This window comes from Ambystoma mexicanum, chromosome 5q (assembly GCF_040938575.1).
Source record: "Ambystoma mexicanum isolate Mex_15411 chromosome 5q, UKY_AmexF1_1, whole genome shotgun sequence".
In the NCBI taxonomy this organism is placed as follows: Eukaryota; Metazoa; Chordata; class Amphibia; order Caudata; family Ambystomatidae; genus Ambystoma; species Ambystoma mexicanum.
Genome location: NC_090933.1, coordinates 889,543,763 through 889,571,541, shown reverse-complemented (window position 1 = coordinate 889,571,541; position 27,779 = coordinate 889,543,763). Strand labels below are relative to the sequence as shown.

Below are 27,779 nucleotides of genomic sequence, written 5' to 3'. Positions count from 1 at the left end.
AAGTAAAGAAATACATCCGATAACTTTTAAGACGGCTCCATGCTGACTTTCAATGATGCGTTTTTTTTTTTTTTTCTTCTCACCATCTGCACTTTCCATTTCCTCAACATTTGTCAGTTCTGCTCCAATACTTGTCCTCCCCTTTGGGTACTGGTATATCCCCAGAGAAAGCCCTCCTTGTCAGATAGCGGCTGTGTTCATCAGGCGCACCAATGACTACCTTCATGGCTCCATTAAATCTGTGCTATGTGAACGGGGGAAGGAGTCTCTGCAACTAGCATGGCATCCAAGGTTGTGACTGCGTAGTGCCGATTTGTGACACATCCTTTCACTTTACTATGTTTTTAACAATCATCTAAGGTGTCCTGTTCATAACACAGTACTTGCAAGATATTAATGATACTTTCTTCAATGCGGCCAACGTTTTAATCCTCTCAGGTATCTTTTCTGTACTAGCCAGAAGTTGCAGTATTTCTGCTGTGCATTTCCCCCTGCCCCCCTAGCACCAAAAAACATTGTCTCGAGGATGGCTCAAGCGCAACATGCTTGCCTTGGGAACGGGATGATCTCATGCATCATGGGTTCAATACCTTAGCAAACCAATTCAGCCCTTCCATGCCCTCACACCCCTATTCACCATGTCCCAATTCAAGTACCATATCAAAACCTGCCTCTAGCTGATCCAGTCTTGGATGTGCAGTGCATACTTAAAGCTCAACCCCTCCAAGACTGAATTCCGACTCCTCGCCTAAAACATTGAACACCCAGTCATACAGACTTGGCCACCATGAACTCGGAGTGCTTCACACCTGAGCTCAACTCTTGCAGCAAGTCCCTCGGGTTCCACATCGACAAACACCTCTCTTTCAAGACGCACATAGCTAAGAAAACTCAGACAGCTTGGTATTAGCTCTCTCTCCTGCGAAAAGTCAAGTCACTCCTCCCTTCGGTTAGCTTTAGATCCATTGTTCAAGCACTGGTCCTATCCCACCTGGATGGGGGCAATGCACTCCTGGAAGGCCTCCCATCGTCCTCTCTTGTACCCCAATGGAAGTGTGCTACATGCGACCACACGCCTCAGATATGGCCACATCACACAGGCCTGCATCGAACTTCACTGTCTCCCACTGCAGGCAGTAGTCACCTTCAAGTCTTGTTGCATCATCTATAAGGCAGTCACCCTCAAGTTACCCAGCTACCTTGCAGAGAAACTCAGCATCTGTGGCAGACAGCACACCACCAGAAGACAGACACGTGCAGACTTGAAATCCGCCGCTGCAAAAAGGAAAGGACGAGACAAGCAGCCTTCTCTGCCTCTGTCCCAAGACTATGGAACCTCCTCCCCAACAGCATCAGACTCACCCCCCACACTTCTACAATTCAGAAAAGAACTCGAGACCCACCTCTTCAAGGAATCTCTCTGAGTCAACACCTAGGCCATCACATCACCCCTAATGCCACCTGACTCACTAGATGCCACCCGTCCCTCTCCTCCCCACCACCTGGTACATCTGTACCCCTCTGAATCCCACCCTCTGCTGTATATCTGTTCTTTTGTTACCTCTGAAAAACGCTCAGTTGGTTCTCGCAGCTAGGTCCGCGCTCAATGAATACCATAATACTAATGGGTAATAATGATGGCAATAAGTAACATCGTAACAAGTGCTTTGAAACTAGATTTATGGGAATAGTGGCACTATAAAACATAATTTAAAAAATATTGCTTTGGCCCATTTCACGATACTCGCCTGCTGTATTGCGTGATGCTTTTCATTTTCCTGCAAAGCAAAAGTTTAATTTCAACACCAATTTTTAGAATGGTTTCAACTATCAACTAAGCTGCAACTTCTTGAACATTTAAATGCACCCTGTAATCAGATCTCGGCAGTTTCCTCCAAGTATGTAACCTCCTCTATGTATGTTAATTCTCACTAGATGCTGATGGGCAGGTTTTATGGCGCTGCACCTACACTGGTCTGAATCTGTTGGGTGTCAGACTATTAACAACAAGACGCGGGGTACCCTGTGACTCGCATGCACTTGCACTGAATGATGGTTGAACCATCATGGTTCAAAACCTTTTCTTATCATAACCATTAACAAATAAATACGCGGTAGCGTAGGTACACAACAGCTATACATATGTCCTATATGAAGTGCTTTAGAATAAAGCACTATATAAAAAATGTATTATTGTAGATTGCTTTAGAGATGACGATAAGCCTTATCCTTGGAGCTAAATCCTTGTTTCAATTCTACAGCCACTCCTCTGATCTTGTGTCCGTAGCTTCGCCAGAGTCTTATTTTCAGTGAGGGGAAATGACAGAGATCCTTAGTCAAGGGAAAACGCAAAATAACTCCTCCCCCGACTCCATGGGTCACCTTAGGGTGAAGTGACAGGGAAGAGGGAATTGACATCTATGCCCAAAAATAAAACTGACACCCAGCTGCAGCCTGTGTTAGTATCCAGAGTTTCTGGCAATATATAAAAAAAAAACACAGCGGTGTGCACTCGCGCTTTGATCAGCCGTTTGGAGTGAGACAAAGTTCCACTTGCATGTTACAGCGATGTCTTGCTTGAGCACTGGTTCTACTGCTCAACAGTTCTCTCAACCCAGGTTCTCTGATGTGAACACTCTTTTCAGAACAACTCAGGCGGGTCCGGAGAACTCTGCTCTCCTCAGGAAGTATTCGGCAGCTTGTAGAGATCTCGCCAGACAGCCTGCTTGTGAGCACAGTGCAATGGGTTAGGGTGTCTGAGAGATTGCCTTGCAGAGCTGAAGTACAAATGTCTGTGTTGGGTTCAGGGTCTGGCCATAAATGATTCTGACACTCCAGTGAACTGTTGAGTTATTTACTTAAGTTCAGGTACATCAAATACTGTTCTTAGAGTCAGGTAAGTAAAAGGGGACATAGGACACCCACCGGCATCCTCTCTCAGGGCTTACATCCTTGCAACTGAGAAACCTGGAACACACTCATAGATAAACATTCTAAGCCCTGCATTCCATCTCAAGATTCTAGTCACTTGCTCCAGATGCATGCAAAATTAATCACAACACATCTTCCCTCCATAGGAACAACAAGAACAGCAGTAAAATATGAGTGACAAGATCAATATTTCATCAATAAATTGTGTCCAGTAAAGTCCCACCTGAAAAACAAAAGATTAAAGAAAGCATTTCACAATAACCAAAAACAACTCCAAAAGTGTAGACCTTGTCACCACTTCAAAAATCTATTAACATTAATGTCCATCTGTGGAATAAAATGAATAGTCCACCTGTGGAGAGAACATATTAATCTACCTACATGGAACAGCTAATGATGAGCACTGTTATCAACTTAATAACTCTAATGAAGAAATAATCAACACTCATAACACTAATATCTCATGTGACTCCCTTCACACCACATCCACTGAAGCTACACATCATACACTTAGATCTAAAAATCCATGCACAGCACCACTCCCTACTCCTGCTACATCACCAGTGAGTAGTTTACATTTGCATTGCCATATATATCACATTGTTTTAGCTGAATTTAAAACCACACTCTTCTTGCAAGAGCTAAACACTATAACGTTGACATTGCACCTGAGTCAACAACCACCATTCCCCACACACATACCATATAGGCCAATTGAGCATTGAACATGGTAACCAAGTAAAGGAAACGCCCCATCAATGTCCAAAATTCAAGCCTGCAGGACCTTTACTGATAATGTGCCTGTGGCAAAATGTAGGGTTAAAGAGCCAGTTCCCAAAAACATGTGTTTTGACACTCATCCAACATCACACTTGTGTCAAAGCAAAAACTAAATAGTGCATCAAATTTTAAGCTTTAAAGTCCACCTGTGGAGAAAACTTGTTAGACACAATATTCCTACCAGCAATCATTGTACTGAATACACTGAACCCAGAAACCTCCACCAAACTTCAAAACTAGGAGCCAGCCCCTTCTGTAATGCAGCCACATAACAAAGGTGCTTCCATTGCACCTTTCTCCCATCAACCGCTGCAATGTTCATCTACGTGACTCCCTGACACAGCATTTTCTCATTTAAACTTTAACCAAAGTCACTTCAATTTTCAGCTCCTCACAGCGCCTGTAGCGCTACACTGAGCTCCAATCCACTGCAGCTCCTCACAGCTCCTGCGCTTCCTTGAGACTCCAGCCTCTGCCATTCCTAACCAATGGACCTCTTGACTTTCCACTGGCACTTTTAAGCAGCTCCCTTGACCTCCTGTCCAATTACTTTTACTCTGCAATGGCGCTTGACAGCCTCTTGCATATCACATAGAGGCTCACTTGCCCTTACTAAAGCGCATCTTCACTTCAGCAAAGCGCTATACTTCAGCAAAGCGCCTCTTCACATCTGCAGCGCCTCTTCAGATTTGCAGCACCTCACTGTGCCATACAGCGCCTTGCTGCCTCTGAAGCACCCCTTATGCAGCGACTCTTCACTGCATCTTGCAGCGCCTCACTGTCCTTGCAGCATCACTTCACTGCCCCTGTTCACTGCCTCATGCAGCACCTCGCTGCCTCTGCAGCGCCTCTTCACATCCTGTTGCAGCGCCTCACTGCCCTCGCAGCACCTCTTCACTGCCTCAAGAAGCGATCCTTCACTGCCTCATGTAGCACCTCACTGCCTCTGCAGCACCTCTTTGCACATAACAGCGCTCCACTGCCTCTGCAGCACCTCACTGCCTTTGCAGCACCTGTTGACAGCCATGGCTGCTCTCTGATTCCAGTGCCTTCGCAGCGCCAATGCCTGGGCCTTTCTTGCGCCACTGCCTCTATAGCACCTCTGTCTGGGCCACGCTTGCCCTCACTGCGCTTGCCCTCGCAGCGCCTCACAACCATCCAGCGCTCTTACCTGAGAGAGAATCACTTCTCTTAGGGGGGCGGTGGGTGTCTCTCTTTGGTGCTGTCCCCCCAGCACAGCCAGCTTCATCCTCGTCGCCAGTGTTGGGTTCAGGGTCTGGCCATAAATGATTCTGACACTCCAGTGAACTGTTGAGTTATTTACTTAAGTTCAGGTACATCAAATACTGTTCTTAGAGTCAGGTAAGTAAAAGGGGACATAGGACACCCACCGGCATCCTCTCTCAGGGCTTACATCCTTGCAACTGAGAAACCTGGAACACACTCATAGATAAACATTCTAAGCCCTGCATTCCATCTCAAGATTCTAGTCACTTGCTCCAGATGCATGCAAAATTAATCACAACACAGGTTAGGGTGTCTGAGAGATTGCCTTGCAGAGCTGAAGTACAAATGTCTGGGATCTCCGTTTGAGGTTTCAGGAGGGGGGGATGCAGTCTGAGAGGGTCTCCCAAGGCCACTTAACAACAATGTTAAAAGATGGGGTCCTGGCTTGATCCCTTTCCCCATACACATTGTAAGGAACCCCTTTCAATCTGTCCAACGTTTTATTTTTTTCCACATTTAATTGCAGTAGTTTGCTCTCCTCGTAGTCCTAAAAAGTCAATAGACAAATTAACCTGACAACCTTAAATGTATCTAATTTACCTGTGTTGCACATAGTTGAGTGCCTTTCACCAAGAACAAGCACCCCCGAGGGGGCTTGCTCATGGGCTGCAACATGGTATTGCTTCTTTATTATACACTCATACGTGTATCTATATTCCTGACCTGTTTAAATTACGTTCTTTTTGTGCCAATTGCAACCTGTTTAATCCTGTGCAGAGACTGCTCTCCTATGCAATATATTGCACACAGGCAACACAGTACTTATTGGTGCAAACATGCATGGTTATATGGGGTCCAGAAATCCATTCACAAAACCCTAGGGGGAACAAGTTCGACGGATATAGGCTCTCTATGTATCTGAATTATATTATGTGGCATCTTTAAAGAAAAAAAAAAAATATATATATATATATATATATATATAATTTTGTGTCCAAAAATCATTTTATCCACCAGTGCACCCTGAAATTCCCCCTGAAGGAAAACCAGGGAGGATAAAGGGCAGAGGAAAAAGAGTGGGCTGCTCTCTACGGTTCTAGTGTTTGAGGGAGGCAATGCAGAGGTTTGCCTATATTAAGAAGCTTAATCACAAGGCAAGCAATTTAAATTGTTGCACCCTTGAATCAATTTCAGTTGAGTATAAAGCAATGTGTTGATGGATTATAGCACACATAATAAATCAAGCGCTCATTAAGTACAGTGACCCATTCAAAACGCAATCATTTGTTAGCACATTTTTCATATGAAAACCGTACAATTCTGAATAAGACAGCCAACGTGTTTGAAGCCCGTCCGTGGTATTTTTGAAGACTGCAATTTAATATCTACATCAATTAAAAAATAAATGACCAGCTGTGTTTTAATTGTTAATCATTGGTTCTGATATATTTTTAAAATGTATTGATTTTGGGCCAAACCCTGATTGCAAGTGATCCAGTAAATGAAGTCTCTGAGGCTCTGCACATGGTTCTGTAGTAGGGTCGCAACCTTTTTTAAGAATCCCATAGGGTAAAGGAAAGCCAGCAGTTAGATTTGTTTTTCAGGATACCAGTATCTACAGATGACATTTTTACTAGATGTGTAACGGACTCTCCAAGCAAAGTAGGCACTTGTCGTTTAGGCAACGATTAATAAAATTAGTAGAAGAAATGGCGAGTGATTGAGCGTGTTGAAGGGCTGCAGTTGCTGGCGAGGCATCTTCCAAACAGCCGGCGGTCTTCAGAGTTTTTAGCAATGGCCAATATCTCAATTTGCTACAAACTGGAAGTCAAAAAGGCAATGCATTAAGGGGAGGGGGATAAGCTGCAATGGAGGTGAAAGGGTATTCTTTGTAGTTTTATAACCTCCTAAATATCAGTTTGTGTATATATTTTTTTTAAAAAAGTGTTAATGGCATCTTCCCTTTTTTATGGATGGTTTTAGAGTAGGCCATTTTTGTCTACCTTTGGTCCATAGTTAATTTGGACTGTTTGTAGTAATCTTCAAATGGGCATTAACAAAACAATCGTCCTTCATAGGAGTAGGAACCACTATCCAGTGGAATCATCGACCGAGCAGGTTCAAGGGGAACAAAGGATCTAGGCCACAGCATACCCTGGTGGCTCAACAGGCAAATGTGGATGGCACACCAGCAAAACACTCCCTGTAGCAGGCTAACGCTGGTGGCTAAGTAGGATGGGCCAAGAAATGTTGATTTGTTAGGGTGTTGAGGAGGAGGGAGGCAGTCCCAGAACACTTTCAGGCGACGACTGCTTCCATAACCAAGCCGAAGGACCCTCACAGTAAGTGGTGGTAAAATAGCCCGAAAAACAGTCCCAGGATGGGATGCCTGGCCCAGCAGATGAGAAGGAGCAGTAGCAGGGCAAGGAACATTAGTGATGTACAGCCAGCAGGCAAAATTCTAAACCGGAGATCTGTCCAGACCACTGTATCCAGCCAGTATGGCTAGAAAAGGGCCTACAAATTTAGCCACAGCGGCAACTGAGAAATATTCTAGCACGGAAGCTAATTTGCGTTCCTTCCGTAAATCCAGCGGCACTCGGTTAAGGTACAGGGTTTCCCTTGCATATACCGTCAGTCACAGGGGCTGTCTGCCAGCTCAGGAATCTCATTAGTGGATTTAAACCAAAGGTTTTCATGGCCAGCCATATCTGTTTGGCCTCAAAAACTGTCAGACAGGCAGGCCCAGGCCCACCCCGACTGGAAGAGTAGTGGCCTAGCCAGGGCCAGAAACTGGTGGACACAAGTTCAAACTACTATGGAGGTTACTATCTAAGGCTCACAAAGAATCTAAGTGGGGAGAGTGACATTTTAGGCCTGCCTCGTAGGTTCCATGGGGAAATGGAAGCACCTAAAACAAAATGGCAGGGAGGAGGACTTTAAAAATAATAAAACAATCGTACCCCATTTGCTACCATATATGTACATTGGGCTACTAATGTGATAAATCTGCTTGACCACCTGCTGAAGCCGAATAATAAATATTAGCTGCCACCAGCCTAACCCCAACAACCAATATCTGGTAATAAAACTTCCTTAGGACAAAATGAGGTGTTCAACAAGCATCCCTGGGCCTAGGAGACTAATGGGTGACCAGGACCATATACATAAAAAAAGGGATGTAGTGGCAAGGGGATTTCAGCAGAAGTCCCTTTTACCACAAAACCCCAAAAAATAAGGGGTGGGGAATAGCAAAAAGAGTATGGGTCACATAAAGTGATAAATGCAACCCCCCCAAAAATGGGATTCTGCTCCATGACACTGAAAATAATAAGGGTATTATTAATCAAAGAAGTTGTTTTGCTTACCGTGAAACAAATGTCAGCAAACTTTTAAAAAAAAAAGAAAAAATGAATGCACGCCTTGAGAGGGTCGGGGGGGTGTGTATGTGTGTGTGTGTGTGTGTGTGTGTGTGTGTATTCCTGTCCAAGTGAGCTTGGTTGGTTGTCTTCTGCATTTGTGCATGCGTTATCCAAAAGTGTGACCATTTCCAAATGAACCCTGGTTTGGGTTGTGGGATAGTGGCATGGCATGCTTCGTTGTTGTGTAGGTTTGTTTAGTGCATGCATTGTTCACAGTAAGTCTTAAAATATTGGTTGTTGGACATGTGTGTTTGTCTTGCAAATGTGTAACCCATATGTTATGTTACTTTGCATTCATATAGCGCCTTATGTACCATTGGTATGATCTCAAGCTTGTAGGTTGAACGCCCACGGGAACCGTAGTTCAAGTCAGTAGACCCAAGCTTCCTTTAGGCTACTAGGGACTGAACTTCTTTTGAAGGAGGCGTTGATTAGGGCTGTTATGAAAGGGGCTAGATCGCTGGCACCTTCCTGGATGATGGGTGCTGGACAGGAGTCCCCTTGGCATCTGGAGGGCTTGAGGAGGTTTTTGATGATGCTTTCCACTTCTTTCGTTGACACCGGGGGGAAAAAGAAGGGGTGACAAGTTGGAATTTTAGTGGTAGGTGGTAGTGCAGAGTTTGCTTTTTTGGCTAGGCTGAGCTTTTTCTGTTCAATTCTGGATTGTAGCATGGCAATTTTGTCTGCCAAGGCTTTTTGGATTCTCTCACACCAGTCTACATCTTTCACACAGGTTTCTGTGGGTGAGGAGGGGGACTCGAGTTCCCTGAGGATAATGAAGAGCTCTTTTGTTCTTGATTTGGCATTCTCAATTCTGTTGTCATAGGTCTCTTTTTTGGCCCTGAGGATAGAAGTTTTGTAGGTGGTGGTTTCTGCCGTGAATAGTGTTTTGTTGGCCTGGTTGGGTGTTTTTCTCCAAGTGGCTTACGACGCTCGTTTGGCGTTCCGTTTCAGCGAGTTTGATTGGGGCAATGGTATCTACTGGTGATTCAAGTGTTTTACTGGTGATTCAAGTGTTTTACTATAGAGGTCAGCAAGTTTATCCACATCTAGGTTGGAGTAGTTTGCAGGAGCAAGGATGTTGTGGATTAGAGGGCGAAGGCTTTGCAAAGTAATGTTGCAGGTATTCCTGGTGAGGGTTTATCGGATAGTAGCTGGAGTGGTGTTCGGATGTGTCTTCCCTTGGATGGAGAAGGAGATGAGGTGGTGGTCTGACCAGGCGATTGGTTCATTTTTAAGGATGGAGGTGGAGCAGTTGTGATCCGCCAACCAATCCAAGGTTCTGTCTTTGTGTTGGGGCTGTGACCCTTTGCTTGAACCCTATTTGGGAGATGGTGTTTTCCAGTGAAAGCGCATTGGCGTCATTAGGATCACCGAGACCTAAATTGAAATCCCCAAGTAGGATGACTTGAGATCCTGTTTTGGTATTGATGGTTAGGAGGTCGGATATCTCTTCCTCAATTGAGGAGATGAGGCCTGGCGGTCTGTAAATGAGGTGCATAAGAATAGTTTGTGTAGCGGACAGTTGGAACTTAACTGACAGAAGTTCAGCAGACCGGAAGCTGGACAAAGCTTTACAAAGGGGTCACTCTAAGGCCAAGGGATGTTTTGGCGATAAAAGCTACTCCTCCTCCTTTACCTGAATCCCTGTCGTTCCTTAGTATTGAGTAGCCCTCTGGGATGGCGAGGGACAGAGCTGGGCCTGCTGCCTGATGCAGCCAGGTTTCAGTAATAGCCAGGAAATGCAGGTTGTTAGCGGAGATGAGGTCTGCAATGTCCAGCAAATGGGCGACCAGTGACTGAGCATTGATGAGAGCACCTTTGATCAGAGGGTGTTCAATTATGTCGATGTTTTTTTTTTGGGTGTTGTCCAACATTTGCGTAGGGCTGGCTTGATATTGGTTAGGATAAGAATGACAGGGGTGTTTTTTGATGGGGGGGTGAGAACCAGGAGCCACGTCTCAAGTTTCTGTCCTTCACTGGGCATGGGTTCCAAGGTGTGGGAGGACCAGCAAATCGGCGAATCCATTCTAATGGCGCAATTTGGAGAGTCGATTTGTTCAGAATCAACATACCCCATATGCCTGGTGTGTGTGTGTGTGATGTTGAGGTGGAGGTGATTGAAGTAGTGGATTTGCAGGGAGGAAGGTTGTGGTGTTGGGGTGGAGGAGGTAAAGAGTTGCCGCCAAGGTAAGAGTGGTTATGTAGAGGGTTGCCATGAAAAAATTGTTTGGGTCGTGGGTTCACTCGAGTTTGTTCTGGTACAGTAGTCTAGTATAATCGGGTACAGTTGGCTGGTATTGTTGGGCACAGTGGGCTAGTTCAATTGGGGAGAATAGGCTAGTTCAATTAGGCCGTTTTGACACAGCAGGCTAGTTCAAATTGGGAACATAGGCTAGTACAGTTTAGGCATAACAGACAATTTTCCGATGAGGAAAAGTAGGCTAGAGAAATTGGACACCGTAGGCTAGTACTGTCTGGCATAATGTGCAAGATAATTGAAGACAAAGTGGGCTAATGCGCATTCAAGCATACTGGGCTAATACAGTGGAAGCATAGGTGTTCGGTACGAATGGCTAGCTCAATCATGGCATACTGGGTTAATGCATTCAGTGGTGCACAGGGTAATATACTGGCAAAGTTGCATGAGTTGCAATTGACCCGACCTTCTAGTCTAAGTCATGACAAGATGCACGCTTCATTGCCTGGGGGTGAGAGACAGGAGATGGGTTTGGGTGTGCGCACAGAGCAGCAGGTAGAGTACAGGCGCATAGGTATATGAGGACAATCCATTATAACAAGAGTGAGGGTGGATACGGTATATATCGGTGGAGGGTGAGGGGATTCGCAGGAATCATGCCTTTTACTTACAATAAGTCCATGCTTGCGAGTAGGCGTAGAGGTGAGGCTTGGAAGTTAGTAGGTTGTAGCCGGGAAGCGGCACAAGATCATGTGGAGCAGCGGCTCGCCGCGGCGAACAGGGACAAACGGGACTACAGGCCTTATAATGGGCTTGAGATGGCCGCCGGCTCTTCCGCATGCCGGCGGATGTTTGCAGTTGAAAAAGAAAATGAACGCGCGTTGTCTAGCAACGCTGAGGAAGCTTTGCCTCGTTTTCAGGCCGCATCGCACCCGAGTAGTGCCTGTAGCAGACCAGATACTGTTGGGGGGCTGGGGGGATGGGAGGGAGGGGCAAGAGTACCGAGGACGACAGGAAACCTCCTCTCAAAAAGTGTCTTTTGTGCCACAATGTGTTTGGGGCAGAAGAGTTGCTCACTTACTCACTCACTATACGTTCATGGTCCTCTATTTTAGATGGTTCACAATGCTATCAGGGCCATCCTACTAGTGAGGACGCCGTGAGAAAGGACAGTGGTAGTGAGCCATCAAGTGACGGGTATTCCATAGTGAATCATTTAGGTCACTTCTGGACCACCCCTGCTGATTGATTCTTGACAAATCCGTTCTACGCAGTGCATCCCTGGTGTCTGCAGGAACTGGACAATGGGGTTTCCTGTATCTGGGCCCCAATAGACTTGTGGACCATCTAGAATAGAGGATCGTGAATTGCAGTTTGCTTCATATAGTTATTGGTTACTTATATACAGGAAAACGTAAGTGCTTTTTTTCTAGGACACCGCGGTCCTGTTCATTGAGGAACTGTGTTTGGACTAGTAGAGACTGGTTGTATGTATGTATGTATGTATGTATGTATATATGTATGTAAGTGAATGAAAGTGTATGTATTTTGCGATTATGCTATGAAAATTTAAAACATTGTATCTATTGATGGTGGTAATTTCAGTTATTCTTGTCTGTCTTTGGACATATTTATTTTCTTAATTCATAAATACATATTTTTGTAATTTAACGTGGAATTGTGTGTACTGACATACAAGTGAGTATCAATATTGCAGAGGAGATTGCATTTTTCTGGTCGCATGAATGAATATAGTTCGCCAATCGGTTCACAAACAATGGAAATATTAAAACGTGAGAAATGCAGTGTTCTATTGATTAATTTATTTATATTTTGCCCCCTCTTCCTTGCGCCTCTCCGTCCCTCCACCGTCCATCAGCTGTCAATTTTTGCCTGCTTTCACTGCTTATTCTACTGTAAAATCTGAATGTACTACATTTATTAAAACTAACGTTTTAAATTTGTAGGACTAGCAATGCCAGTGTGGCGGCTTCTAAACATGATGACATAGATGGACTAATCCAAGATCTTTTTGAAGATGTAAACTTTGATGAGGAGCTTGTGGTGAGTATGGTACTTGGTTATTCAATTCATTTCTAAATGCTTTGGTATGACCTTTCCTCTGCAACTCCTTCAAGCTTTGGGAATCTTGACTAAACCTGCATAATTTGCCTCTCAAACAGTAGCAACGTTTATGCTTCTTTTAAAAAAGAATTGTTTGATGAATTCTCAAATGCAGCATCCATTCACCTTGTCAATTGGTCTTTTAAAAAAAACCCAATGTAAACCAATTTACTAAGGCAAGTGATTGTCGTGGCTCCATACTTTGACTTGGGATAAAAGAGATCACGAGGAGATTAATATAGTATCACAAGTGTATCCAGAATCATTGATAAAGCTCAGACTCTGTAAACCTTTTATTTTTTTCAGAGCCTGGTAATAGTTGCCTATGTGTTACACTCCGATGTCTGTGTGTTTGTAATTACTTATGGTTTGCCTTTGGGCTAGAAACGCTTTGAAGTGATTTGATATGCTTTTAAGCAACAGACTGTATGCATTACTTGTTTGTACACAAGCAATGGCTGTTGAGGCTGTGAGAGAAATGTCACAGTATTATTTTTATTTTTGAAATGGTAGTCCAACATTCTAGGTTCACTGAGTCCAATTATGAGATCTGTTTCAGTTCTAGGCAGAGAATTCCTCTTGAGGCAGTTGTTTACCAGAATTGAAGGGGAGGAATTTCAATGTAGTTGAGCAAGGACAACAAATGGTAGACTTTGTAGTTGGCATGGGAGTTGGGGTGATTGTCATTTGAGTGTTTAGGTATGGAAAAGAACGAGCGGGTTACCAACTATTTGAAATGGTAAGAAGGGCAGTTGAGGCCATAGATCTATAGTGTCCATACAGGGTGGGTGCGCAATCATCATAGTACATGTAGTATAAGCTATATGGTAGATGCCGGTGTAAATGCCGTCTTGGCAAGCGGCAACCATCTTAGCAGTTAGGCCCAAGTGCGGCAAACAGCATCTTGTGTATTAGTATTGGACCCCTTGCATTAGCGCGAACACCACCCCCATCCTGGCCAGGTCTCAGAAATCTACAACCTCCTCCATTGTTTGGACAGTTACAGGCCTTCGAGCCATGGGAAGAATGCGCGTAGCAAGGTCATGAGAAGGGAGCGGTCCCCTCTTGGCAGTTCCATCACACGGAGCAGATGGCAAGACCCTGCCCCCAACGATACCCACATAAGAAATACAGCCCTTCCATGTTTTCATCCAATGATCCCCGTTGCCAGAGAACCATCCAAATTCAGACCATAACCTTTTACACCCCTCGATCGATTGCTAAGATCAGAAGGCAAGGCTATCGCTCCTTCAGCAATGGTTCACGTGGTTTGTGCAGCGAGGTGCAGGGTGGCATCAGTATTATATCTCAAACTAAGGTGGAGGACCTTTGGCGTTGCTGATCTGTCTTACAACGAGTGAGGTGTTTGAGAGTAAGTGTGCCTTTGGTTCTCCCCCGAGCCATCCCTGTGTCTGCCAGGTGCAATCGTAAGAGTAACATTGTGTGTTTGAGTAGCTAATTAATTGCTAGGTCCGCTTTCTGCGGATGACTAGCCCAGCAGCACCCACATGAACAGAGATGGACAGATGAAGATGGACCAATGGCCTGGCATCCCATATGCAGCAGGCCCTACATCTATAGGCCTTTGCCAATCTGTACTGTAGAATTATACTGTATAGTATGACGCCATTGGTGACACCTTTTGTGCTTATAAAGTATTGCCTATGCCAACGGACCTCGGAACATTCAGTGGCAGCAGAGTTCTTTGCTGATACATTCTTATTTTTGTGTAAATAAATACTTATCCTTGTAAGTGTGTCTTGGGCCCTTTTCCCTGGTGCGTTGTATTGTATTTATTTCTGGAGTGAACGTGCAGAGGTGTGCCTTCAAGTGTCTGTGAAAGCTAGATGGCTTAATATGCTCGAGTGGAATTTTTGGGCTGCTTCGTGGCAGTTTAATCAGTGGGTGGATGGTGACGTTGAAGGCCTCTTTTTAAAGGGTTGGTGAGAAGCCTATTGCAGTAATTGAGTTTATGGAGGATTTTTTGATGACTTGCCAGCTAGGCAAGAGAGATATCGATTCCAGGTGAAGTAGGTGTTGGGACGGAGGGACGCTCACCCCAAGCCCCCTCAGCGCTTTCGTATGAGGCATGGGTTTAGGTCTGTACAGTAGGCGCTTGGAGGGTACAGGAGGCAAGGGATGTCGCTAGGGACAGTTATGCGAGGAGAGTAGTGTACTTTTTTACTCTGCTATACATGGGGAACCAAACACCATCTTGGATAAATCAGCTATATTAAAATGACAAGGCCTAATGTTGCAATGCAGTTAGGACCGCAGGCACCAAGGCGTACATGGGGAAGTAGGTAATTGCATGCGAGAATAGGTCATAGCAAAGGCACCGGTGAGAAAGGCCAGAGTTGCAGAGAATCATAGACCTTCCATTGTCTCATATTGCCAGTGTTCGTATCCCAGAAAGAAAGTGCCCTGCGAGGCCACAAGGGGGTTGAGGGCTATCTGTAAAAAGCTATCTCACGGGAAAGAGGGAACAGCCTCCGACCTTCCCTGTTTCAACTGTTTCAACTTTAAGTAATAGCATTTAAATGCCCTCATCCCAAGACCCCTAGCATTCCAAAGTACCAGCCAGTCCCAGACCACCGACAATAAAACAGTTAGACCCACGATCGATCATAAAGGATCAGAAAGCAGGGACCAGTTGCCTTCACACCATAGGGCATGTGATTTTTGCTGCAAGGTGCCAGGAGGGATGAAATAACCTAGCTAAAACGAGGGTGGGAAGCTTTGGAAGGGCACCAACATGTCTGGAATTGAGTTGTAGTTAGTTAGAAGCAATGGCCTCAACGTCCCTTCTTAGCCCATGTGTGCAGTACCAGGTGCACGTTAGGTCTGAGATGGAGAATGTATTGTTTTTTCGCAGCCTAACAAGCAATTTATTGCAACTTTGTGCCAGCTGACATGTGAGGAGGAGCCCATATGGAAGAAGATGCACAGACTGAGTTGGGACCAATAGCCTGGCAACCCATATGGAGCGGTTAGCCTATGTATAGGGTCGCACCAACCAGCCATTCGGATTTTCACCCTATGTAAATGACATCACTGATGACGCTGTGTGTCTTAATAAAATGTTGCTCAAAATACTTTTGGCTGAACGTTAGTTGGCAGCAGAGCTCTTAGCAGGCGCATTTCTGTTTTTGTAAAAATAAATCTTTGTTCTTGCAAGAGGTGTGCTGGGCTTTTTTCCCTAGTCTGTTGTATTGTTTTCTGGTATGAGCATTGATGGGCTTCTCTACATTTTTGGTGACCCCTGACATGATCCCAGCAAACCCCGTGAAGTTGGAAGCTTCCAGGCTGCACCTGGAGGGGTAACGCCCACCTACAGTGACCAGTCCCAAGCACGCAAACCTGCAGTGGTGTACAGGAGCCGTTTTTACAGAATTTCTGTCTGCTCTTTTGAAGCGGGGCGTGGCTTCTAGGAGAGTGCAGGTCGTTGTTGGGACCCCGTGATGGAGGCGCTCTGGCTCTTGCGAGTGACGACAACGGGAGACGCTAGTGAGTGCAGGGTACGTGGTATGTGTTGAAGGATAATGTAAAAGATCATGTGGCAACATTTTTTGTTTTTTATTACATTTATTATTGAGATAATGTGGGGGAAAACAGGAGTGTGGGATCCTTCCTGAGTGAGGGGAGGAGGTGGCGCCTTTTTGTATTGTGATGAGGAGGGTACAAAAAATAGGAGCTCCGTACAGTTGGAGAGCTTGGATTCCTATGGAGGAAGGAAAAGTAGTGGTTGTTCTTTTGGCTTGTTATTTTAGTTTTAGTGTATTGAATTATTGTGGAGTTGGTGAAGTCCAAAGGAGGGCCTACCGAAGTGTTGTGAGTGCGTGGGGAAGAGTGAAACAGGGCGACTGGGAGGTGAACTTGGGGCTCTGGCAGGGACAAGTCTTATGCGCAACGTGTATTAAAAGTTATTATTGAGAATACAATTGTTGATATGGGGGTAATGACTCAGCTGGAGTATATGTATTGTGCTTTACCACTGTACAAAGATAAAAAGAGAAGTATCATCGGCAGTGCGTGACAGGGGGGATGCCCCGCCTTTGGCTGGAGCAAGGAACTAATAACTGAGAGATACAAGAACTTATGATCACATTCCTAGCAGCTAAATGCTAGGGCAAACAATTGTAGAAACTAAAAGAAATTTTAGACCTGTGGAAGATGGTAGAGGATGTAGACGATACCGCCAGGTGTGTGCCCTAAAACATAGTAACCACTGCAGCACCAAAGGAAGGGCCACAGACCGCACTTAGGGGGGGCTTTACCCACCCACTCGCCACCCACCCAGCCACATGATATACTAACCCGACATATGTGCCTGCACCCACCACCTCCATATCAACTAACATCTAGCAGCATTGTGCCACAGGAAAGCAAGTCTCTGTTACGCTCACCTGGTATCCACGGGGACCCCACCCAGCCAGTTGGTCGCTGGTATCCTCTCAATGATCCCCTGGGATGATTCTCGTGGAAGTTCTGCCTGGAAATACAGGAGGACTGTGTTTAGGCCTGGCTGACCGAGGTCATTTTCCCCCCCACCTCCCGTGTGACTTCTTCTCACCTTGTTATAGAAGTTGGCGTGCTCTCCATCCTGCTTTCTGGGCAGGGGCGTGTTGACTTTCGTGGGCGTGTGCGGTCCAGTTACTTCACTAACAGCGGCCCAAGTAATGTCTTTCAGGTAGGTCTTATTGCTGTTTATGAGTTGTTATTCTTGCATGCCTTTCTCTGTTTGATAATGTCTCTTTTATCTCCTTTAGGTGTGCGGAGTGTCAGCGTGGCGAACTGGCTAGCTGAGTCTCGCCGGCCAACGATGGCACACAAAAGCGCTATGATGCGGTAAGTAAGCGCTTTGCACAGCGCTGCAATGTCTTGTCTTTGCTGACCTGTGTTTCTCCTTTTTTCGTAGGTCGCGGTGTGCTCCCAGCGCGTGTGGGTTTCTGGAGCGATGCCGGTCGAAAGGCGATCAGCCAGGTAAGTCTTTTAAGAAATTCGTGGTTGTAATGTCTCTGATACCTCCTCTAATGATGTCTTTTCCTCTTTTTTCAGGTCCTTTGGTCCGGGCGAAGCGCAGATCCAACGGATCTACCCAGGAGCTGCGAGCAGTCAAGGATGGAGATCGCAGGTGAGATGCTGCTGCTAACAATGTTCTTTTGTCTTTCTGCAGGTTCTGATTTCCAGAGCTCGTGAGTAAACTGGACACAGTGAGCGTCACATTGCTAGCTGCAAAGTAACGCAAAGCGTGTTGTCTTGCTTGGGTGTGGTTTAAATAGCCCCAACAAAATAGTCCAGGTAAAGTAGTCCCTAGGCTACACACCCAAAACACTAGACTGCATAGCTTGGTTCCTAGGAACCAAGCTATGTGGATGCCTCCATGTTGGCTGACAACACAATAAAATAGTTCCCAAGCACATTGTTTTTTCATGGTGTATGAGCCTGGCACCATAGGCGCCAGGACTGGCCCCAGGAGGGCTTTTGAAGAGGATGCCAGGCTCTAGAGGCCTGAGTCCTGACTCCACCTGGCCAATGGGTTTGCCAGAGGGGGTTTTGGGCGAGGGTTGTGACAGTCGTGTAAGGAGTTAGAAGAGGCTCTAGAGGTGACGCAAGCAGAGCTGGCCCATCTGAGGGCAGTGAAGGAAGGAGAGGGCAACAAGCGATGTGAGTTGAAGGGTTGAAGGGTTGAAGGGTTGAAGGGTTGAAGGGTTGGAGGGCGGGAGACATTTTGTTCAGACCGGATAGCGCCGCAATAAAGGATGTGCATGTGGAGAGAGGGACGGGTGACCACCGCAGAGCGGAAAACCTATGATATGGAACAGTGAGTCAGATAAGGGTGCAGATAGGGGACTGCAGGAAGGAGAATGGGATGCTTTTCTCCCCACCATAAGGTCCTATGCGTTCCACATGTTGATGGTTTCAATGCATCTTGCCTATCCTTAAAGTTCCCCCAGCCCGGAGCATCGCAGCCAGGCCAGCACACAGGCCCCAGGCGTGATTGCCATTAGTTTGGATTTGGTTACTTGGTTATGGGGTTATCTTTCCTCTATTTGGGGGAGGGATGTGGGTGGGTGTGGGTTGGGATGGGTGTTTTATAAAAAAAAAAGGCTTGATGTTCACAAGGAGGGCAGAGTGTGAAACAATGCCAGGTTGGTCACATGCTAAGAGAGGACTTGTCTCCCTATTCCAGGCTCTAAGTCCTTGGTTGCTATCCTGCCAAAGCTCAAAGGCTATTCAATGTTCGTACTCCAATGGGCGACGATAATTAACATTCATGAGCTGGAATGTGCGGGGGCTGGGTAATTATAAGAAGATGCGGCAGCTACAAATACATGCTAAGCGTCATGGGTGAAAATCCTATTTTTACAAGAAACACATGCATGTGCTGAACACTGTGAAAAATTTGCCAAAGGTTGGGGCCCCCAGATATATTATACCAACTACTCCCAGAGTTGGGGGGTGGGGGGGAGTTATGACTAAACCATAGGAGCCTAAAATCCACCTGTAAATCCTCACAGACAGACCCATTATGTAGATACGTACTGCTCCATGGTGTCCTACAAAATCAAGAGCTGGTGTTATTAAACATCTATGGTCCAAATGTAGATGACCCCGAATTCTACCTCCACTTAACCTCTCGCGTGGACAGTTTCCCCGATGGTGCCGATACTGTGGGGTGGTGACTTAAACACAATACTACACGTGGACCTTGACAGTCTACGAAAGAACTCGAGGATGGAAAATGAAACCACACTCTTTGCTTGACATAGCCTTCGTCTCAGAACTTGAGACTGCCATTGAAGACTTTTTTGAAATCCACACTAATTCGGTCTCTACACCGTCCGCCCTTTGGAAGACATTTAAAGTATATATCAGAGGTATCGCCATCTCTAAAGAAAACTGCATTCTGAGAACGATCCGTGGAGCCATCCAGAAAAGCGAGTTGGCACTTGCTTCCCTTGAGTCTCAATATGCTCTCCTTCAATCTCCCGAGATTCTAGCATCCTTGGGCGCGGAACTAGATATGTTTTGAGCTCAAGCGGAACGCAAGGTGACATTTCTTGACAATCCCCAGCAGGCGAGAAAATATGGGGAGGGTGAGCGGCCAGGCCGAATCCTAGCAAGACTCCTCTGCCGAGAGTTTGGAGCCCCCAATATCCCTGCCAATGAGAGAGCCGACGGTACCCTAGCTACTCTCCCACAGGATATTAACACCGAGTTCTCGGCCTTCTATGAAGTCCTTTATTCAGAAGGCGAAAGTACCCCTACAGCCGAGATCGACGACTACCTTGACGGTCTTCCCCTTTCGGTCCTCTCCTATGAAACTAACAGTTCTCTAGAGAGACCGTTCACTCCTGAAGAACTCTCGGAGGCTATTGACTCGCTGTCATCTGGCAAGTCCCCAGGCTCAAGCGGCCTCCCGGTAGAGTTCTACAAACGCTTTAAACTGCTCTTAATTCCTCACCTGATTGCGAAGTGGGCAGGCTTACTCCTTCTCTATGGGAAGCTATAATAACAGTCCTTCTTAAGCCTGGCAAGCCCCCCTACCCAGTGCGGCTCGTACCACCCTCATTTGCTAATCAATTGCTGGTCCCTATTCCGAGTCACCAGAGGCACGAGGCAGGGATGGCCATTTTCCTTTGCTATAGCCATGGAGCCGTTTGCAGACAGGATGCGCCAATGCCACGCATGCAGAGGGCTATGAACAGCAGGCCAAGTGGATATCATCTCTCTATATGCCGATGATGCTCTGCTTTATATCCGGTCCCCCTCTGTTAACCTTGCTCCGATATTGGAAGATGTTGTTCACTTTGGGCGCATCTTTGGGCTCAGAGTGAACTGTTGGAAAGCTACCCTATTCCCATTCACCGAATGCACGCGTTCACCCTCCCGATCACATGGGGTTCACTTGGTCCCAGTTGAACTTTACTTACCTCAGTATAGAGGTGACTCGCCGTCCAGAGATATTGTTTGAGGAGAACTATCAGAGGTACCTTGCGAAACTTACTGAAAAAGCCTCCAGCTGGGCGAGACTCAATTTCCTTGGCGGGCAGGATTGGGCTACTTAAGATGGTTGTGCACCCTCATCTATTATATAAGTTTATCAACCTACCCATATGGTCATGAGACAGCTTCTTCGAAGCGTTAACCCTTACTGTCGGTGCCTTTCTGTGGCATTCTGGGGCAGTCCGACTAAAACTTGTGACATTGACCACCCCTATGGGGGGGTCGCAGATTCAGCGCCCCAGATTTTCTCAAATACTGAGTGGTAGTACAGGCTCAGTTCGCCTCGCACTGGTTTAACACACAGGACCCTCCCCTGCATGTCAGGCTTGAGGAAATAGCAGTCAGCAACCGAAATATCCGCTCCTTGTTTCTCTTTCCCCTGCCAATCATGTTAGTCGCAGGACCCTGCCTTTCCAAAATCAGGAAACTATCAGACATGCCCCATCCATTCCACAGCGATTTACCACTATGGAACTTCCTCCTAGGGGTCCCACACTTACCACCATCCATCACATGCAGGTGGGCCGAAACAGGCTACGTAACAATCTGAACAGTAATTTCAGTAATTTCATTGAGTGGCCAGATCTTCCACCCACCCTCAGATAGAAATCATCCGCATTGCTCCAACATTCATCCCTCTGAAAAATTCTTAAAACTAGATACCCTGTTTTTCCCACAATACCTCATGATGACCCAATCGTAGCGAGTTATGCAACTTCTATTCCTTTAGGGGAAAGGTATCCAGACTATATGCCTTACTGCAAATCAGACCGACCCCCCGCCCTCATTTCGATAAATTGAAACACAAATGGGCAGAGGACCTGGAGGTGGAGATGACTGACGAACGTTGTAAACTCATGTGTGCACGCACCCATAAGGTGTCCTTTAACTCCCGATTTAAATTGATCCATTTCAAAGTCCTACATAGGTACCACCTCACACCCATTCGGCTGCACCTCATGTCAAAGGACCACTCTCCCAGATGCCCCAGGTGTGGAACTGACAGTGCCGCATACATATACATGATCTGGTCTTGCCCTAAACTGGCGCAGTACTGGGAGGAGGTATGTGCTACCATGGCTGCTATTCTGGACTGTACATTTGCCCCATCCCCATTAACATGTCTCTTCCATGACTTCCCTGAACTAGGTCGCGACTCCAAAAAGCTGGCTGGCCTCTGTATGTTACTTGCTGTCTGCTGCATCTTACAGTGCTGGATCCGCCCCGCTCTACCCTCACACATGCAGTGGCTTAGAGCAGTAACCTGGGCATCGGACACGGAAGAGTCCTGGTCCAATCAACAACCGACGCACTCTAGGCCCAGGAACATCTGGCTGAAGTTCCACTCATATATGGCATCTACAGTTATAGACTCTGACGCTGCACCCCCTGCCTCCTCTTCTCCCAATTCCACCACGGCTTGAACTTAGGGTTACCCAGTATGTCACTGTTTCTGTTGTACCCCTTACGTCTAGAACTGTAAAGCTAAGTACAATGTTGTGACCTAATTGTATGAACTGTAATTGTCAATGTTTGCCCTGGTTGGGCAACCACTTGTGCTCTTCTGTGTTATCAAGCTAAATAAATGATGGTTTAAAAAAAAAAAGAAAAAAGGTTTTCAGCTCTCGTTAGAAACTGGACAGACTAGGGCATAACCTCAGGTCGAGGGACTGGGTATTCCATAGGCGTGGGGTTGAAAATGGAAAACATACATTTTTTTACCTGTGTCAGTTTTGTCTTGGGTATATAGAGTAGACCAGTGTTGTTAGATCTAAGGCTGCATCTACCCGTTAGCTTTTTAAGCTGAGCTGTTAGGTAGGACAGACTCTTGACATACAGGGATGGCTGTGAGATGCAAAGCATGCGAGACATGATTCTCTTTGCTAGGGGGAGCCAATGTAACGCTCTCCGAGCTGTTGACACATGATCAGTTTTACACAGACCTACTACAACCCTCACTGCGTTGTTCTGAACAACTTGCAGATGGTTTAGTTCCCCTTTACCAGCGCCCAGTAAGGTACTGGCACAATAGTCCAGGATGCACCTAATGATAGCCTTCACTAAAGTAGCACCGCTGGCCACATGAAGGTACGGTCTAATTTGTGCCAGTAGTTTGATGTACTACCTTGTGTTTGACACTAGACAGCTGATATGGGCCCTCATTGAGAGCGCTTGATCAATGGTAACACCCAAGGTTTTCACTTTCCAAGGTTTTCACTTTCTTGAGGGTAGGGAGAAGACAGCCTGCAATTTAGAAGGAGGAATATGTTTGATCCAGGTGGTGCAATTTTTAGGGCCAGTGCCCAGGATTATGAGTTGTTCAGGGCTCGGCCATTAAGCAACATCCAGAGATGGATTTGGTTATACGTGGCATTGATGACCTCAGTGTCTTTGGTGTAATCACCTGAATGTGGAAAAAGACACAGAGTATCGTCAGCATAGTTAGCCTAACGGGTACCATCATCCTCCAGTTGATCAAAGTGTAAGCATGAATATATTGAAGAGGGTAGGCGATAGGCATGAGCCTTGTCGCTCTCCGCACTTTAGGGCAAATCCTTCTGACCTGGCATCCTCATGGAAGACCTTGGCAGTCTGGTTTTACAGAAACGATAGTACCCAGCTGACCGCTTCATTAGAGAAAAAGGGACGCTTTAGCAGTCTGCTGGCTAAAATGGAATGATCTACTAAATCAAATGCTGCCGTCCGGTCTAGGAGCATCAGCAGAGATGTTTTACCCTTATCCATACATTGAAAAATGTTAGTCTTGTGGTACAGCAGGGTGGACTCGGCGCTATGCACGCTCCGAAAGCCTGATTGATTATGGCCTAGTATGACAAAATAGCGCATGGACATATGCAGGGGTGCACATAGCAAACACCTTCAGAAGGAAAGGGGAATTTGTAATCTGGTGATACTTGCCCGCTATACATGAGTCCAATGAAGGCTCCTTCAAAAGAGGTGTGATCCATGCTTGCTTGACGTCTATGGGTACTGACATGTCACGAAACGATGCATTTACAAACTTGGTAATCAGCGGGGGAAGCGACAGGGCACAAGCTTTTACTTTATTAGCAGGGCAGATATCTCCCCTACAACTGGTGGGTTTTATCCTGCTTAATATACCCAGAACTTCTGCTTCACTCGCCTCTAGAAAGGTAAAAGATTGATTGGGGGTCACTGATGTTGAGCATGGGCAGAGAGAGATGGCGGATTCAATTGGACAAGCCTGGTTTCAATGTCCCCTTTGATCATATATATCTTACTGGCCATAGCCTTTTCAATTTGGGTGCGCCAGTCTGAGTCTTTCAAGACTGTGACGTTGATGGGGCAGGGGTCTTCCACTTCTTTTAGGATCTGAAAAAGTTCCCTTGTGTCTGACGTGGCCTTTATTGCAGGGCCTCAAGGAGACTCTGAAAAAAAAAGACTAAGCTTACATGACAGAAGACCTTCTCACCATATTCAAGGATTTAAAAGAGGTCCTATCTACTGCCCCAGTACTAGCTACACCTGATTATAGACAGCAGTTTTATTTATTGTCCCTTTCTAATGGTCCGTTGATGACTGCAGTTCTAACACAAAAAGCACTATGGGCCACAAGCCATTGGCCTACTACAGCGGGCTGCTAGATTCTGTGATGCAGGGCCAGTTGGCAGGCAAACAAGAACTTGCTGCGGCTGAATTTGCGATTGAGCAGAGCTCCTCAATTGTCATGGGGGTGCTCTGTAACATTGTACGTGGAACATGCAGTGTTCACAACTTTTAAAGCATTCCAAATCAACTATAATCATGCAGAGGGCATGTGCGTATGAGAATATTCTGTCCAGCCCAAACATGCACATTGTAAAGTAAAACTGGAAATCCTGTCACATTCCTGACAGAACAGTGCACTGAGGAAGACCTTGCAGCACATGATTGCGTAACTTTTGAAGGGGAGGAGGATGACATCCCAAAGGCAAAGGATATTCCTCTTGAGGGGGGAGGGAGGGTACTTTTTGTTGGCGTGTCAGCAATTATCGATCAGAGCACGGGTGTGAGACATACGGGGGTCCACCTAGTAGATGGGATCTATGGTGCATTGGTGCAAAAAAGAAAACCCATGCGCTATTCGGCCCAAGCAGCAGAATTTACAGCACTCATCGAGACGCTCCTGTCATCTCAGGGGTGCTGTGTCACCATCTATTCCCATTCTGCCTATGTCACCACTATGGTACATGCTGGTCTGGTGCAGTGGGAGAGGGGATTCAGAAGGGCTGACAGATCCCCCATACAACATGTGGTGCTGTTAGACATATTAATTAACGCACTCACGCAACCCTCCTTGACAGCAGTGGTGAAATGTACTGCCCAAGCTAACGATGCAGACAAGGTCTCACTCAGTAACGTTGCAGAGGATGAATCAGCCAAACAAGCAGCATACTTAAAAATGCTGAGTGTTTCTGAATACAGAGTCATGTCACAGGGCAAAGAACAGCTGCCTGATTTTCTTACAATGCCTTACCTGTTGCACAGCTAATTGAACTGCAGGGACGAGCTCCACAAGAAGAAAAAGATTTGTGGTTGAAACAGGGGTGCAAGCAGTACCCTACGGATTTATTTTGGTGACAAGAAACGTCAGGCAAGGTGGTTATGGTGCAACAGTTGTTGCAGGTCGCTTTTGATCAGCAGCAGCATCCATTCCACGTATCTGAACCGCATATTGCTGAAGATATACAGGACTGGTTTTTCCCCAATCTGCAGGAGGCGATAACTAAAATGGTTAACTGCATCACATGTCAGACTTACAGTACGGGTCTCACTTTAAGAACAATTCAAGGCATACTGCCCCACCCTAATGGGTCATTCCACGAGTTGCATATTTACTACACGGACATGGGAGAAAGGTGTATCAAATCAAAATACCTCATAGTTGTTGTGTCCCTTCTCATGATGGGTGGAGGCTCGTCCTTGTGCATACCCTGATGCAAAATGTGTGCCCAAATTCCTGGTCCGGGAGGTTTTTCCTCGATGGTGTCTGTGCAAAGTTTTAAAGTCTGACAATGGTACGCACTTTTTCAATGAGCTCTATAAAGACATCACTGCATCATTAGGTATGAATCATCAGATGTGCACAATTTACCACACCCAGGCCAATTGGGTTGTAGAACGAATCAATGGACTTCTCAAAAGTAAATTGTCCAAGCTGTGCACCACATTGAAGAAATATTGGGTGCACTTCTTACCCCTTGCTCTTTTTAGCATACGGACACAACCCTGTAAGGATCATCTATCACCCGTGAGGTGGTAACAGGACGATGAATACATACACCCATATCTCCATCAGGAGAGCATCTGATACTCACAGGGCTGCGTCTATTTTGGGGGATGAATATGGGAGCTACTTGCATGCCCTAACCAAGGTCATAACATTTCTTTCTCAACTGATCGCACCTCCAAGAACTGAAGGAACGACCAGCGCTGCATCTGATTCACAGCTCAAGTCGCCCCACCCCAGCTTTTTGCAAGGGATTTTGTTTTTGTGAAAAATGTTGTTCATCAATGAAGCAACCCTAGGTACAAAATCCCCTTTGAGGTTGTCTATGCTACCCCTCTTCCAGCAAAAGCTTGTGAATTTGTGATTTTGGGTGCACCTATCTAATGTTCGCAAAGCACCCCAGCCCACACACTGTGCTCAAGCTCTCCAATTGCGCAGCCTGGACCGAGCTTACTGGCTATCCTTCTGGCATTGCCCCCCCTCTCCTCTGACCCCAATAAAAGGATAGGAGACTCCCCTGCCTTGTTTTTTTTTTTCTTTTTTTTTCTTCATGCAAGAAATTCCCGTTTGTGTGTTTTTTGGTGTTCTGATTTTCCTTTCTAACAAAAATAACTATTCAACCGCAACTACCTCAGTGATGTATAAAAAGCTGCTATGTCTTGCTTGCACACACAAAACTCTCTCATTCTCTATCTCTCTATCTCTCTCTTGCTTGCTCCTTTCCTCTCTTTTCCTCCTTTTTCCAATGGAAACGCAAGGGTCCAACAACTCCATTTATAAAGAAAAATACTCATTGGTATGAATATTCTCTTCTAACTGTGTATTCCTCTATGTATATTTGTGTTATGCACTGTGTTACTATTATTTTTGCTATTTCTATGTTAGGATTAGGAATATATTTGGGATGTGAATTTATATGGGGTGGTGTGAGAAAACCTGCAGGTGTCTCACCTGCTATTCCCCGGGGATCTGTCATCCAGGTGGCCAGGACACAACCATTGCATTTATATCCAGTTCTGGGGGTGGACCAGTGCGGGAGGATCATCTGGATGAGGGCTCTTCGGGGAGTGGAAGTCGGACACCGGATGGCGAGACGCGGTAGTACCTTCCCTGTATCACCTTTTCCCCATCCTACCAGGTAGGATACTTGGGAACTCAACCCCCCCACCCCCTCTTCACGAAACAAACACTTTTTCAGGGACAGCTCACTGTGACAGAAAACACCCGAGCCGTATACCTGACATGTCCCGACATAAGGGTCAGGTAGACAAAAAGCATCACCTAAAATGGCCGACAATCGCGGACGCATGACGCCATGACGTCATCACATTTAACGTGAAACGCATGACGTCAACGCTCCAACACACATACACGCTATATATAGCGGCCATTTTCGCAATTGCATCATGGCAATGGGACCATCAAGACGGGTAAAGCTACATTACCAGACCCTTAGGTAAGATCGTTTTTTCTAATAGGAGTTCCTTTTAGAAATTTGGTTTTAACAACCAATATTGGCTTATCCAATAGCCTAAATTTGCTAACACTTGGTAACTGTCACATCACCGCCGTCTACTTGACTTATACCACTTATTTTCTTTATCTGAATACCCACTTGTCTCATACTATTTTTCATAAATTGAGACATTAACAGGATAACTTAATGGATAGCGCAGACCATTTAAAGCTATAGAAATATTCTAACATCAATTGTTCTTTGCAACCCGAGGAAAACCACGCCTATATCACTATCAATTAAATTAACGATACTTTACTGAATCACCATCTGCAGCGTTGAAGACCTAGAATTAACATGAGTATACAAACCTTAAGT

The 27,779-nt window shown here is 45.8% G+C and overlaps 1 protein-coding gene across 4 annotated transcripts in view; it reads left to right on the top strand.

Moving 5' to 3' along the window:
- Positions 1-27,779, top strand: part of CFAP418 (cilia and flagella associated protein 418) — a 175,234-nt gene that overhangs the window by 38,834 nt on the left and 108,621 nt on the right. For all 4 annotated transcript variants that reach the window (XM_069621394.1, XM_069621395.1, XM_069621392.1 and 1 more), the window contains exon 2: positions 12,528-12,624. In XM_069621394.1, coding sequence (XP_069477495.1) covers positions 12,528-12,624 — 97 coding nt within the window. The remainder of the gene's footprint in view (positions 1-12,527; positions 12,625-27,779) is intronic.